Source organism: Amblyomma maculatum, chromosome 4 (genome assembly GCF_055883805.1).
Source record: "Amblyomma maculatum isolate TAMU_Amacu chromosome 4, ASM5588380v1, whole genome shotgun sequence".
In the NCBI taxonomy this organism is placed as follows: domain Eukaryota; kingdom Metazoa; phylum Arthropoda; class Arachnida; order Ixodida; family Ixodidae; genus Amblyomma; species Amblyomma maculatum.
This window is the reverse complement of record NC_139347.1, coordinates 45,078,851-45,095,036: the sequence shown is the minus strand read 5'-3', so window position 1 is coordinate 45,095,036 and position 16,186 is coordinate 45,078,851. Positions and strand designations below refer to the sequence as shown.

Sequence of the window (16,186 nt, the reverse complement as noted above, 5' to 3'; positions counted from 1 at the left end):
CTCTGGTTGGACGGCGTCTCGACTCTCAAGTGTCCGACAAATGAACGGCGCGCAGCAGGGAGGACGCCGGTAAACCAGCGCCGAAATGCGTCGGAAACATTTTTGTGTGCTTTCAGTGTCGAACCGCCCAACGTTATGGAGTCTCCACAATACAGGGTTGCCATAACTACTGCCTACTAAACGTGGTAGTAAATGAACACTGCGCATGCGAGTGCATGCGTTTAAGATGCCTCAAAGGCTACTTATTAACTAATTCTTGTTGACTGATTACCTAATTGTCATAAAAATAGTTAACTATAATTTCTATTTATTAACTGGTTATAATAGACTAACCAATCAAACGACTAATAACTAATTATCATTAACTATTGTTCACACACCTACACTAGTATATCATTGATTAACTTAGGCGGGTAGATATGTAGGCCAGTTGGTGATACATTTGGAAATTAAAAACAGCAGCAGACACAGGACCACATTGTGTCGCCGCCTCCCTGTGTCTGCTGCGGTTTTTATTTCCAAATGATTGATTGTAACTTTCAGTACTGAAACCATCCTAATCCTTCTGAAGATGATTGACAGCGGCCGCGGACACGCCGGTGAGTCATGAGCCATTAAAAGCTTTCACCTTAAAACTGCCCTTATTTGCGCAGTCGAGACCCCCCTATCTGCAAACATACGCTGATCTCCTAGAACACGGTTGATTCTCATATACGACGCAACGCTTTCGTTCCCCCGTTTTAGGACTCTAGCCTTGCCCGACAGACGCTACTCGCAAGCTGCAGCCAAGGCCATTGAACCCCACCCATTGCCCATCCCACCCACTCCACCTTTCAGGCTTAGTTTCGGTTTTGCTTGCCCACTCTTGGATATGGATTGGATACTTTTACATTCGTTAAAACGAGCCAAATTGTTTTGATTCTCTTTTGAAAACCAAGAACACCTCATTTGTGCTCATTTAGTTTATACTTCCACTATAAGTTTTGGTTCTAGGTTATGAATTGTGCTGCCCCCTGTCACTGTGGTACACAGCTGTGAAAATTACGTTGTTTCCCAGCCTCGACGCACGCATCGTCGTTTCGTATTCAGCCCGCACCCAATAGGATCTCTCCACGAAACAGGGAATACTCTGGAATCGGCGTGGTCGTGCCGGCGATGCGAGTCTGAGATGCATTTGCCAAGGATGAGGAGCACGCACAGGCTGCAGGTGAGAAGTCCTCATCGGACGCCTTCGTTGAACGCGGTCATCCGGCGATCAACCCTAGCGACGATTGGCGTCATGCCCCAGCAGACATTTCCTGTAGGGAGGCCGCGCCGCTTTGCCGCGACCAGCGTTGCTTCACTACGTGTGTTCCGTTACAATCGATTGCCCGTAAGTGGATGTAATTAACCGGCACCGAACCCGAGTTCGTTCGCCCGGGTCGCTGAGTGGTTGTTCTGTCTACCTCTCAACGGAATAGCAAGCTGAGGTCATACATTCGAACGCCTGTGTGCATGAGGCAGTCGGTCGTTTCCACTGCATGCTGTAAAGCCCGGTTGACTTCCGTTCAACTTAGATCACCGAAAGTTGGATTTCCATTTTGCAGGTGATGTATTTCATCTCTGCATTGCTGGTCCTTGCCCTCCCTGGATCGCTTGGCGTTCCAGAGGAGAAAAAGGTAAGTGTTGGCGCTTTTCTTTCATCCTCCCCTTTGCACCGTATTTCCTCTAGCGACTAATCTCGTTTGCACGGCCAGATAGAACGAACGTGCTTTTTCCCGGCGTTCTCTTGTTTATATAGACTGAGCCCAAGCCCGAGACCTCCCAAGCGGTTGTCTACAACATTCCAAAGCCTGTAGGATTTTCACACATAGCAGAACACTTCGATGACATCGACGCATTTAAAGAGCGGTAAGTGAATTAATTTGGCCTTTGCTTCTTCTAAACTCGTCTATTTTTTGGAGGTAGCTGCTACTCATAAACAGGTTTTGTCATCCGGAATGCCTGTTCCGAGTTTCGTCATGTGTGTGTACTGAGCGTGATTTTTTTAATCACACTTTGTCAGTTCATCGCAAATACTGTTAATTTTAACGGTGGATGCCGCGCAAAGGCTTTATGGACACATATATCCTGTGGTGCCACCGCGCATATTGGTGCTGTGTGGTCATAAAAATACCCGGGGCCGAGCCTTGAAGCACTTGATAGGTATAACCATGTTAGACTCTTACACATGCTCATAACTGCCCTATTTTTCGATTTTTTTTTTCCAGATGGGTTCTTTCTGAAGCAAAAAAGGACGGAGCTGAAGAAAGTGTAGCAAAATACAATGGTATGTGGAAAATTTCTCACTTCTTGAGGCATATTTAATACCGCTGTCACACGGGCATTTTGAAGGCCCTCGAACCGATTGTCTATCGGCTCGAAGGGCTTCAAAGAGCCAGCCGATGTTGCATATGCGACCCGCAGGTCGCTTTCCCGAGTTGGTCTTGTTTGATCTGGAACAAGTCTTCTCGATCTTGACTGTTCACCAGTGACTGATTCATGACCGGTTTGTGACCAGCTGTCACAAGGCTGAATTAAACGGTCTGCGACTGTCTCTTTATTTTTGGGCAATGCAACCATTTACGACAGTCTCATTTCAACCAAAACTCTTGCACAACCTCGGCGAGTCACAGGTGTGAACGGTCCTTTATGCATACGCAGATAGGTGCCTGGTTCAAGGAAGGCTGCTGACATGTGTTTCAAAGTGTTATGACAAATGACTGTATAGAAGAATGAGGTTTTATTGCAACAAGTTGCGTGTGTACATCTTAGCTGAAGGCAGAAAGGAAATTGCCATTTGAGTGGCATTGTAGTGACTTTGTTAGCACATAGAATGATGGAGCTTTAGGGTGACTCTGAAATCGTTTCAGGCAAATGGGAAGTGGAAGCCGCTTCTAAAAATCACCTCAGAGGAGACTTGGGCCTTGTTCTTAAGGTAAGCATTCTATAAGACTCAATGCATATTTTAACTTGAGGCGTTATACTGGCAGAAAATTTGTAGTTGGTGATTTTCAAAGCGGTAATGTCCTTATCTTTTTGCAGTCAAAAGCCCATCACCATGCCATTGCTGCGAAGTTGGCAAAGCCTTTTACATTTGATCACAAGCCTTTTGTCCTTCAGTAAGTAACCCTTATAAAGCACTAACTGCTTAAAACATTCAACATAAAGCTTTTTATTGGGGCCATTTGGTTATCTTTGTGATGCCCCACTGACCTTTATCTACATGATTACTGGATTTTATCTGTGGCAGTGCAGTTCATGAGATTGAGCTGCCTAACAGCAGTTTAGGATATGGCATGCTGATTTTGCCTACACTACTCTGGCTGGCACATTAGTAAATGGGGCAATGCTTTATTCCAGGTATGAAGTGCAGTTTCAGGAGGGTCAAGACTGTGGTGGAGCTTACTTGAAACTTCTGTCCGACTTGGAAGAGAACAAAGATCTGAAGCAGTTTCATGACAAATCGCCATACACTATCATGTTCGGGCCAGACAAGTGTGGTTCAGACCACAAGGTGAGTTTTCGAGACTATGCTTATCGTGCTTCTGCCAGTATAGTTGAAAACTGCAACATCACTTGAATACTTTAAAATGCACCCATCTCATTTGCAGCTGCATTTCATCTTTCGGCATCGTAATCCTCGCAACGGAAGCTATGAAGAGAAACACTGGAAGAAGTCTACAAGCATATCGAAGTTTGATGAGGTATTCAAGGACAAGAAGCCCCACCTTTTCACTTTAGGCAAGTGTGACAGCAGTTTTCCTGCCCGATTTTTTTTATTATACAGTGATTGCTACTTAGAAAGCGCCAGAAAGTTTTCTATTTAGGAAGTAAAGTGCAACTCCGGGCTTTTTCAAGGTTCACCCTTTGTAATGAAACTGTTGCTCCTTTCCTCCTAGTCTGATCCCATTCCGCAGTTCGTGATTTCTGCTTTTCATGAAACTATTACTGGTCTGATCAATTCTATTTTGTTTGGGGGCTGCAGTTAAATCCTGTATAAACCATTATTAACAGTTTGCCATTTTTATAGCCTCAGTTCAGGTGCTTTTTGCTTTTATTTTTCTATGTGTGTGTTACGCACAGCCTCAGTTTGTTGCATTCCTTCCATTGCCGAAACGCGTTGGCCGCGAAGTGCTTGAAATCATTAAAACTTGGCCTACTCTGCACAAAATGTCCACTGCAGGTTTGTTATGTCGCAGTCTAGGAAAATTTTACTTAATAAAAATGAGTTCAAACCATTATTAACAGTTTGCCATTTTTATAGCCTCAGTTCAGGTGCTTTTTGCTTTTATTTTTCTATGTGTGTTACGCACAGCCTCAGTTTGTTGCATTCCTTCCATTGCCGAAACGCGTTGGCCGCGAAGTGTTTGAAATCATTAAAACTTGGCCTACTCTGCACAAAATGTCCACTGCAGGTTTGTTATGTCGCAGTCTATGAAAATTTTACTTGATAAAAATGAGTTCAAATATACAGGCTTCTATTGGGGCTTCTTCCAGTGATGGAAGTGCCTACTTCTTTTGTTACATTCATTTCATTGCAAAGTGTTCATTATAGAAAGGTTTGACTTTATTGCCTCAACCATACGCAAATGTCTGAAAATCTTTTTCAATAAAGGCTATGAGGCCTTTATTTGACTTTACTGATGGAAAATTGGTGCAGTAATGCATGTTTTTGGCAGACTGTAGGAGATGGGAAAATTGTTTTGCTGCATACAATTGATAAGTTGATGCAGTGAACCTTTCTGTTACACTTTTCTATAGCTCTTGTGCTCGAATTAATGAAAACATATGGGGAAGAAATAATCTGCTGAAAACATGCAATATGTGGGTTGTCGTATTACCAGTGGTGGATGGGGAGGAGGCAGTTGCCCCCTCCCCTGCCCACAACTGGGAAATTTTGCATATTTCATATTATTTTTGGTGGAAAAAAGTTCAAATGGCTCCACCCCCCTCCGTGGGTCACCCGTAAAATCTGCCTCTGCGTGTGGCTGCCTTTCAATGTAATTAGCTGTATAGAGTTCAATCTTTGCCAGCACTATGGTTGTTCTTGCGATTTGTAAATTTCATTAGTGTGTCGGTGTTTAATACTGGATGTTTTTCATTACATCTGGGTTTAACAGTGGCATGGCGAATTTCACTGGCTAATCTAGAGCAGCTTTTTCTTCTCAGCAGCGAATGTTTTACTGGTTAATCTTGATTGGGGTCATGGGGTTTGGCGAGTCGCTTCGAACAACTATTCGAAGCGCCTCATTCTTAGGCAGAGCATTCTCTCTTGATCTACTGACCAGAGGTGGATTTAGCTGGAAATTGCCTCTGGACTTGCCAAGCCGCGTTTGCCCATTGTTAGCATTGCTTGAGACATTGCCAACAATGCTGGTTAACCCTATGGTGTTTGCGTTTCTGGTAACAGCAGCATGTGTCGTCAGATATAGCAATTACACTTCTCTCCTCATTTAATTTAGGAACCGGTTTTGCAAAAGCTGAGACTAGCACCAGTAGAAATGGCTAAATATATGTCCCCTGATAGATGTTTATTTCGCCGGCCATTTTGACGTCTCTTTACATGACTGTTCAGTGCTGGTTGTCGTTGAACATTAGCCATGGCAAAAAGTTGCGCTACGTTTGAGCTTAACCTTGAACTCTTTCAGTCCTGGTGGGATCATTTAACACTACGACACAAATTTTCTGCTCGTGCCTCAGCAACAAAAACTGTTTCTTTCTTGAAGTGGTTTCTCCAGGATTCCTGTTGCTATTGGAATTGCTGTCCTCACACTTCTGCCGAGTGTGCGGTTTGACAAACGAGGCGATAGGGGAGCCATGGTGGCGGAACAAGCCATGCTCTAACCAGTTTATTTATATCGTTCATTTATTTATGCTGGGATTTTTATTTGCTAAATGCCTTTCAAAGCTCATATCTGCCTTATAAATATGATTGAATGTGCAGATACTTCTTGGGCTACATTTGAGATTTGTGATTTTGACAACCACCAGAACTCCACGGTGCTAGGGGACTTCCTAGGGGCTGCTAGGGGAGCTATCCAAGGAAGAGCAGCTTGTCTTATTGCAGAGGAACCTATACTAAGTTTGGTTTACTGCGGACATCGAAAATGCCTCCTGACAGTTGGGCAAAATCGTGCGTTTTTGGTTTTGGCAAGAAGCAAAATGGAAGATTTGGCTATCATAAAAATAAAATTTGATTGAGCCATGCAGTGCCAATACACATTTTGGTGAATAGAAACAAGGGCAAGCAAACAGTGCAAATAAGCTGAGTGATGACTCCGAGCTTTTTTTTTTTCTCTCCCCTCTGGGCATTACCAGTGCACTGTAGGAAACAAATCTGGAATGCACACTGTAGCTCATGTACCTCGTGCCTCGGTGCACTGCAGCACCACTCGTACAGCACATGTAGCGCACCCTTGACACTAAGAAACAATACAGCGTGTTCGGCTACATTTTCTTGGAAATGCAGATACGGCGCACTCGCAAACACATTGCTATTTCCTGTTCGGCAATAGATACCCACGCTGCATATGGCTATGGATGAAGCAAAATTCCTTGTTACCTGTTCAAAAAACAGCATTTCATCGAGATAGCGAACTACAGAATATCTTTAGATTTGAGAAACTCATTCATTGTGGGAATTTGACTTGAAGTAGGAGTGAGCCAATTGAATAGGTCCCCATGAGCGGTGAGCATTTTTATACGCACAGCGCCATTCTAAACATCACTTACGCACTCTGTAAAGCTGGTAGAAAAAGGTGACAGCCTTTGGCACTATAGCACAAGTTTTGAACAGGACTATCATTGTCCTTACATATTATAGGCTGAAAGCTGAAACACTTGCCAGTTTACGATACGAGCTAGAAGAATCAATGCATTCAAAAAAAGGTGAACATGAAAGAGTTATATCTTTTGTGGCAAACAAGGTCCTTCTATCTGTCACAAAGTAAAGAAACTGCTTTAAAGGTCCTCCACATTTTACAATTAGATTTTTATTCACTTCTCCTGCGGGAAGGGAAGCGGTCCCATTCTCGTTTTAGACCCACTGAGCCCTGATGTCCTATATTGGTACTTCTAAATCCATAAATAAAGGCACAGTGAGTGATATACTTTTTGATGAGTGGTAATGGGACCTTAGTTATATAAAATGCAGTGTAAAAAAATCTGTAGCCAAAATTTCAAATCCAGGTCTTCACAGCTCCAGTTTGCCGCTTCCCATTGTGGATCTTGTTTTGTGCACATGCACTTCTTTACTCTCTTATTACTATTTTATATGCGCATCCACTATCCCGCTTATGCTCATTAGCATAGTCATAAGTTCCGACATTGTATGAAATACCACCAGGCATGATTGGTTTAACAAGGTTGACGACTGGGTGAGTTGGTAATCATTCATTTTAAACTAACCAAAAGACATAACACTGAGAATAGAAGCAAACGGGATGAGGCTGGACTAACAACTGAAGTATTATTGAATGAAAAAAGATGGCGAAGACTCTCGCCAAGATGCGCGCGTACAATACCCAAAGCAGTGAAGCGGCAGAAACAATTCAAAGTCATGGTCTAACTATCGAGTTATCTAAAAGAGCGAATTCTTTGCTATGCAGGTTAACCGATGGCTTAGTCACACACGTGTCCTTACCCTTAGCAATGTAAAAAGCATCAGCTATCTCCGGACAAATTTGTTTATCATTTGCTTACTCTCTAGGAGGGAAGGCGAACTCTAATCCGGCGTTGCACATGCAATCTCTGGAATGCAAATCTGAGGACGACGCGTCTCTTTGCACACCTGATTTTAGCGACACTTCTGCAGATTTGGTCAGTCTGGTGCAGATTCTGCACCAGACTCTAAATTGACTAGTGAAAAATTTCCATTAATTGGAATGCACTACTTTTTGTGATGCAGTGCTGACGCCAGACAACCGGTTCGAGATTCTTGTGGATCAGAGGAGTGAGGCCAAGGGAAGCCTTCTGGAAGACTTTGAGCCTCCCGTGAACCCTCCGAAGGAAGTTGAGGACCCTGATGACAAGCGCCCCGAGGATTGGGATGAAAGGGAGAAAGTGCCTGACCCAAATGCCGTCAAGCCAGACGACTGGGACGAAGATGCTCCACGACAGATTCCAGACCCAGATGCCAAGAAACCTGTTGGCTGGCTTGATGACGAGCCCAAGCTAGTGCCAGATGCAACAGCCGAGCGACCAAAGGTGAAGGCAGCAGCCCTTTGTAATAAATGGGCCGGCTACATTCTTAAATGGCTGCTTGCAGTAGCCATCTTGTAAAGTATGCAACAAGCTGCCATCACAGCTTGATAGATAACCGGACTGCTTATCTTAAAATGCGGGGTTAATTTCTGGCTGCAGCAAAAACCTTTACCACTGCAGAGAGAAGCTGTTCCAAAGCCTTGCCTGCATTCCCTGTTTCTACCTGTGCCACAGCGGTGTTGGTGATAAGTCGCATAACATTGTTGCACAACTCCTGTGCCAGTTGCTTTGTTTACTATGTGCATAGTAGGTGGTGCTATGCAGCCACTGTGGTGCACAAATTGTGGTGCTGTTGGACTGCTTTCTTTATGAATAAATTGCGCCTAGCATGCATTAGCTCAGCCAATACTCATTACATGTCACAGATGAGCTTGTTACACTGTAGCCTCATACAGCTGTCACATGTAACTACTAGCTGTAAGTTGAAGGCGACTGATGTTGACCGAAAGGCACAAACATGTTTTTCTAATTCAGGGGCATGTGTGGTTTTGCACAAACGTTACATGCACCATACCGGCTGAATACAAGGGCAGGCATTACTGAACTCATTGTCGAACAGGGCTAAGGCCCACCTGCCACAGCACAACTGGCAGTGATGTACATTTGCGGGTGGCAAAAGTTGTAAAAACGGGGAATTCTTTGCATCTATGAGTTGTAGCTTGGAACTAAGACTCTATGTAGTGTTCCTGTCAATTCTTGGACTTCTAGGAAAACCTTCCATAACTCCTTTTGATCTAAATTTTTGCTGATAGCTGTGCTTGTTGCTTTAAAACTATTTTTTTGCTCTCAGGATTGGGATGATGACATGGACGGTGACTGGGAGCCACCCTTGGTGAACAATCCCAAATGTGATGCTGTTGGATGTGGAGAATGGAAGCCACCCATGATTGACAACCCGCGCTACAAGGGCAAATGGAGGGCACCACTCATTGACAACCCCAACTATAAGGGCAAGTGGAAGCCACGCAAGATCCCGAACCCCAACTTCTTTGAGGACTTGAACCCCTTCCGGCTAACTCCAATTGTAAGTCCACCACTTGGTTGCATGACTGGCTAGCTTGTACTCAAGTGCAGACTCTCGCATACAGCGTACAGAGAGTTCCCTCCTTGTACGCTGTTTGCATATGATTATGCAGTACAGTATCAGCTCATCAATTCCTTCAAGGGACCAGAAAAAATGCTAGAAGTATTTTTTAGCCTCTTTTGTCATATCGTTGCAGGTAGAGCTTTTTGCATCCCCCAAAGTATGTAAAGTAATGGCAAATCTATTTTTCGTGCCCTATCTTTGATGATTGCCATTTAAACTGTTGCATTTTGCCACTTCCGGAAGATCTGAATTAAGCTCTTATTTTGTTGAGGCTGAAGCATGTTGTATCCCAACATAGCAAGGGTTCATTGGTTTGCCATAATTGGAGGGTCAACAAAGATTGTAAGTGTGGAATGAATAACCTCACATTTGTGCCCCACGTATATGGTCAAGATGCAAATTCATTGAATCATACAGCCAGAGTAGGCATTGCTGGCAAGTCATTGCCGCTGCAGATAGTCCCCTGCACAACTGCATGTGATTCTCAAGCAGAACAGAATGCATAACTGGTTTGGCATGATTTCAGTACCTTACGCTTATTGTGTAACAGCCAACCCACTGTGCTTCAAGTCTGGTCAGCCTTCTTTTAAAGGACAGTCCGAAATTCTTCCACTTCTCAGCACACTTACTGTTGCATACATGCCTGCTGAATTGAGTGCTTTCTCTTTTTCCCAGGGAGCTGTAGGCCTCGAGCTTTGGTCTATGTCTGATGGAATTCTTTTCGACAACATAATCATCACCGATGACCCTGTGGTAGCTGATCAGTGGGCAGCCGACACCTGGCTTCTGAAGAAGGAAGTAGGAGACAGTGAGACGGTACGTCTGTAATTTATTATTCCAGCACTGTCGTCCACTGAGTAGGTGTCCTTTCATACTGGTGTCATTGCAAAGTTTGCATTGATAGTGGAATCATTGGTATTGCTGCAGAAATGCGAAGTATGAGTAGCTGACTACAATAGACTCCTACTGAGAGGAATTTTCAGATAAAGTAAAGAATATGAAACCACCTTGTTGGTTTCCCATGGAATTTAATGTAAAAAAAGTGCACTTAAGAACTTTTGCAGTGGCGAGAAATGACAACCCTGCACCAGAGCACTCTGAGGCATCCACATCATTGTCAACATGGCACTGTCAAAAAGAACAAAACATAGCATGCTTTCATACAGAAGGCTAGAACGAGGGGAATATGGCTACACAACATGAAGGAGAACTGAACAAGGGTTGAGGGGCACCTCGGCAAGTCAAGCAGTTTCGATAAGGGGACTTGTCCCTTTGTCGAAATGTTGGCTTGCGAATTGAGGTTCCCCCTCAACCCTTGGAGCTTCTTTCGCACAACAATGCAATCCCCCTCTGGTGGTGTGGAAAAGGCAGGACACCTTCACGCCTGCCTGCACATTATATTTGACATGTCACTTTCCGCTTTGCATTCCGCTTGGCTCTGACCGACGAAAAGGAGAAGGTGCTAGGTGGTTCATGCCACTTCAAGCGGACTTTCTGCTTTAACATTTTGAAGCTGAATTTTCCAAGACTAACAAAATTAAGAGGAGTCTACTGTGTTACCTTGGAAGTAAATAGAGCTTGGTGGGAACTACATGTAAGCAGAAATCCGGTGCTTTCTGCACATATTAGTGTTGTGTGTATCAATACCGTATATTGCCAGTTATATGTCGACTCAGGTTATAAGTTGACCCCCCAACTCTCGACCCTCTTCGGGCAAAAAGAATGACTCAGAATTTATGTAGACACTGCCACACCCTGCGGTCCTAGCTCGCCCAAAAAAGTTCTTCAGAAGACCGAGTCATAAAGAAACATTTCTTCATTCATGAGACATCTCTGTCTCGTCGCTTTGAGGACACAGTCGCGATCATCTTATGAGCCACTGCTGCCGCTGGTCGTCAGAAGCAGTGCCGAGATGCCGCACGTGGAAAACGCCGCAGAGACCATGTCTGGTGTAGTCTATACCAGGCATCGTTGGCCCATTGCGCAACTTTGTCCAAAGAAGCTCATTTCAGCCAACGTGTTGGTCTCTTTGGGTTTTCTTGCTAGAACCACTCGTAGAATGCATTGATGCGGTCTCTAAATGGCTTGTTCAACGCCACATCCAGTGGCTGAAGAGCAGGTGTCAATCCACCCGGAATGATGACCAGGTCGCATCCCGCATATACTACCGTTTTTTTTTTCATACCCGCGGCAAGAGTCCAGGATGAGCATGCTGCGGGACTTCAGCAGTGCCCCCGGATGCCTGCACCACATGAGACGAAACCATTCGAGGACCATTTCATCATTAAAAAAATACCTTCTCATTCACCCGCACGATGGCTTTTGGTGGGAACTTTTCCTTCGTCAGGATAGTTTTCCTTTTGAACAGAAGGAATGGTGGTACCTTGTGCCCATCTGTCGTACAGCATAACATGACTGTGAAATGTTTGTGCGTGTTGCTCGCTGTCAGCAGGCGGACCTGGCGCTCCCCTTTTGCGGACACGGTCCTATTGCTAGGCATGTCAAACCAGACAGGAGTCTGGTCACCATTGCCTATTTGACCAAGCAGGAATGAATGTGTTGCCCTTACGTCATTCGCGTAGCGCAGAAAGGCGCTCCGTTTTTCTTCGTAGGCTTCAGGCAACTGTTGGCATATGGTCGTTCGTCGCCTTAGGCTTAGGCCGTTCCTCTTCATGAAATTCGTTCCCACTTCTTAGACATGCGGGTTGCACATCTCCTCCGCGACAGCGCATGCCTTTGTTTGAATGTCATTTTAGCAAACACTCAGGCTCTTACTTCTCTGGTCGCGAACCCAATCTCGAACCGCCTCTTCAACGGCAGGGTATCGTCTACACTTCGGCCCGCGAAAGGAATGGCGTGCAGCAGCGCACGCAAAAAGCTTGCTTCTTTGTTTTCTCCAGCCTCTCAGGCACTTTTCTGAGACGTCGAACTTCTGCTCCGCTGCGACCTTGTTTTTCGACTCTGCGTAGAGGATGACTTGCCGCTTGAAAGCCGCTCCGTACTGTTGCCGAGGTTGCGGTGGCATCTTGCAAAGAGTCCGTCGGGCAGTGACACAAACCACATACACCGCTGTTAGCTGTCACATAGGCTGTGCGACATGCAGAAATGGTGAAAGGCACACAACAACGTTGCACAACAACACTCAAAAATGCTTCTCGGCTCATGTGACTGGTTACGTGTGGTCTAGTTTTGGATTGGATTGGATTTGTAGCTGTCCCATTTGTATCGCATTGCTAGCCCGCCCGGCTTCGGCTGTTTTTCCGTGGAACGCCCGCGGTTTGTTGATAAGTTGCTATCGTATTAAAACAAACCTTTGGTGCATATCTCAATTAAATTCAAGTTTTTTTAAGCAGATTCATTTTCGCACCGTGTCTGACAACCGTTATGTAATTACGAGCGCACAGGGCGTGATATTATCTGCGACTCGATCGAAATTACTTTTGACCCTGCATATAGGCAGACTTTGACTCCGTGTCGACTCAGATTATAAGTCATCCCCCCAAGTTTGGAAGGACATTTAACAAAAAAATGTCTTATATGCGGCAGTATACGGTAATTTTATGGGTTGTGGTGTGATCCTTATGTGCAACGAGTGAGTGCTCTAATTCATGTTACTTTGGTGGGGGAGAAGGGAAGAACCTGCGCAGACCTGATGGATGAAGCAGATGCTTTTTTTTTTCTCGTTCTTCCAGCTCCTTTGAATTTAAGTTTAATCTGACGGTCATGTGGAACTGCTGCCTTGTTAAGCTGTTTAGCTCTTTGCTGACATACATGCTGATAGTGGCAAATTTTCAGGCTGGCTGACGGCGTAAAGAGTCCATCAGGGCTATGCTATGACCCAAGAAGATAGATTGCTCAGCCAGTGCCATACAAAAGATCTTGGATATTCCTGGTGTATTGGGAACCAATGAGTATGCCTATGGGCAAAATTGCTACCATTTTGCTGGCATTGTTTTGATTCAACAGCTTTGGTTTTGTGCCATTCCGTGTGGTTGAGTGTCCTCTTTACAGTCTTCAAGGCGTGGCTCCGTGTACCAGCGCATCGGCTGGTTTTTGTACCTGACCTACATTGGCCTACCTGTGGGACTTTACGCTTGGTACATCTGGGGCATGCTGCAAGAGGTAGCCCATCAGAAAGGCTGCATTTTTGCTGCTCGCAGGAAAAACGAAAAAAAGCTGGCTGTTGCGCAGTGCACCAGCTGGTGATTAGCAATGCTTGCTAGGCATCTTTCACAAGCCATAGTTTGTCCCCTGTAGCCAAGCCAGAAAGGGGACTAAACAAACATAGCTGTTTTCCCTTATCAGAATCTTGTGATGCCCTCCATGTTCATTTTGCACCAAGGCAAAAACTCGTAGCTGCCTTTGTACTCTGGTTTAGGAGCACTTACAAGGACCTCCAGTGGTAGCCCACAACCTTCCTTTGCAGCATGTGCTGTAGCCATGTAAAGTTGTGCATGAAGCTTGAATTTTTCTTTATTAAATTAATAGCAAATGCACACAGTGAGAATAGGGAGCAGACTGTAAAAAAAAAGGAACATAAGCCTCACAGTCTGCAACAGAGCACACTCTGATATCTGGTGTTAAGCATAGTAGCCAGATATCAAGAGTGTCATCCAGACTGAGTCTTGACAGAACTTCAGTGTGAAGACCTGATGTTCTATGTGTGGGGGTGCATATAAGAAAAGGTCTAAGGCGCATTATACACTTACAAATATCCTGGCTTGAAGTGAATGTGTCGTGATCATGATTGTATTAAACACGAGGTACTATATTCAAGCAGCACATACTGTTATAAAGGCTATTCTTCAGTGCCACATGAAACCAAGTGTATGCCACCTTGCTTCACGAAGTGCTAAGTGTCATTCTGATGACACTGGTGGGATTATGTGTTTGCAACAGCTTTAATGATCCCTGCCCAATGCGGCAGGCACCATTCTTGCTTTGCTGTAGAGGGCTGTCTGCCAGCTTATGCTTAGAAGCTTGCTGCTTTTGCTCCTTGTAGGATGGCATGTTCATGCGCCTGGTGAAGTACACCAACAAGTACCCTTGGCTGTGGGCAGTCTACGTTATAGCCCTGGGACTGCCTCTAGTGCTCATCGTCACCTTCTGTTGCTCCAGCTCTCAGGTGAGCTGCTTGGGAGAACAGTAGTGCATGCGTAGACTGAAAGAATGCCACACGCCTCCAGTGCCTCTGCAGAGCTGTTTGCATGTGCATGCACTGAAATGTATATCCCATTCATTCCATTTGCAGTTCAGGAGAGACAGGCTTCATGTTACTACTGCAGCCAGGCATATTAGTGTAGGGATAGCCCAATGGTTTTCGTAACTTACGACAACAAAGTTAACATCCAAGTTGTGAACACGAAAAGCAGATGAAAACATACTGTATAACCTTGGAAGCATGTCAGTCTGTTCTTCAGCATTAAAACTGCCAAATATACCTTATGCAAACACAGAGTGCAAGAATGTTAATACTACAGTATTCGCTTGCAGTTTTGGAGTCTTGTTAAGGCCAGTAGAGAAAAGGGCATGGTTTATGTCATTTACATTTAAAGCCACAAATTTAGCTTCTGCTCTTTAAATCATTGTAACTACTGGTTTTTGAAGTACATGTAGCCTACTTGCTTGTGGGTATCCCAGGATAAGAAACTGGCGGCAGCTGCTGCTCAGCACAAGAAGAGTGACGATGCCCCCGTGGCTGAGGAAAGTGCCGAGCCAGCTCCGGCTGAAGAGGAACCAGTGGCAGCACCCATTGAGGAGGAAGAGGAAGAAGAGGAGGAAGTGGCCAGAGGTGCGGATGCAGCAGCTGGCGACAAGGAGACCACTGCCAGTAGCAATGAAGAAGGTAGTGGAGATGGTGGGGTACGTGGCTTCTTCCACTTGCTTCATTTTCATTGCACATGAGCTGGCATATCAGCCAGCTGTGGCTAGAAAATGCCAATCATCCAGCGAGCGACGCCTTGAAATTTTGTACCTTAACAGCACTTGCCGTAGCTGAATTTCAACATATCTTGACCAAGCTTCGCAGTGTGCATCTTTTTTTTTTTTTTTGGTCCTGGCTTCGGTGTCTAGGTAACAGTCAGCCATAAGAATTTAAAGCAAAGAATTCAATCCATTGTGAATCCTAATCATAACTTTATTGAGTTAAAGCACTTTTGTAAAAGGCAACAGCCCTGTCATTTTCAATGACTAGACTTGCAAACAGTAACAAATGCAACAGTAAACGAGTCTATGACAGTGGTAACACTTCCTCCGCTCGAGGCATCATAGTTGATGTAAATATGTATTCAGAAAGCAATGTTCTCACAAAGTTACCACCCTCTGCTGGCTTTAGCAAGCTGCAGTTAGGAATGCTTTTCCTGGTGTTGACAGCATGTGACCTGTTTAGGCCTGTAAACAGTTCTTGTGGCCATTTAGAAACTAGCCCTCTTAGAAGCTTTTGAGCAATAGTACTTCTTTTGTATTTCTTCGCAGGATGAGGATGGAGCCGGAGATGGCAAGCGATCTCCACGGCGACGGAGGCCCAGAAAGGAGTGATGTGGGGGCTTCCATTGTCCCATAGAGAGAGAAACATTTTGTACTTTGCATCTTGCTCCCCGTGGCAGGACTGATGCAAAATGCTTCATAGCAGCTGCGGCGCTCTCCAACCGGACTTTTCTCCATGAGCATAAGGGGTGGGGGGCTGCAAAGTTAAGGCATCATCAGTGTGTGTGCATGAGTTGCCACAGTATGCAAGGCCGAGTGTGTGTGTTTGTGTATGTGGCTTTGACACTTAAGTTATTATTACTGTTTAATAAAGGTTGCTTTAGTTGTACT

General features: G+C 44.8%; 1 protein-coding gene across 2 annotated transcripts; it reads left to right on the top strand.

Annotated features, from left to right (window-relative positions):
• Positions 1 to 1,050: 1,050 nt before the first annotated feature.
• On the top strand, positions 1,051 to 16,184 carry LOC146190905 (calmegin-like). Of its 2 annotated transcripts, none has more exons than XM_084601290.1 (14): positions 1,051 to 1,207; positions 1,587 to 1,658; positions 1,781 to 1,890; positions 2,250 to 2,308; positions 2,892 to 2,956; positions 3,064 to 3,140; positions 3,382 to 3,535; positions 3,633 to 3,762; positions 7,928 to 8,226; positions 9,074 to 9,307; positions 10,046 to 10,186; positions 14,373 to 14,495; positions 15,011 to 15,232; positions 15,845 to 16,184. In XM_084601290.1, exons 1-14 carry the CDS (start codon positions 1,169 to 1,171, stop codon positions 15,905 to 15,907), a joined length of 1,788 nt encoding a protein of 595 aa, XP_084457416.1. In that variant the 5' UTR covers positions 1,051 to 1,168; the 3' UTR covers positions 15,908 to 16,184. The 2 variants fall into 2 exon arrangements, with proteins under 2 accessions (XP_084457416.1, XP_084457415.1); XM_084601289.1 differs by lacking the exon at positions 1,051 to 1,207 and adding an exon at positions 1,262 to 1,372.
• Positions 16,185 to 16,186: the final 2 nt, after the last annotated feature.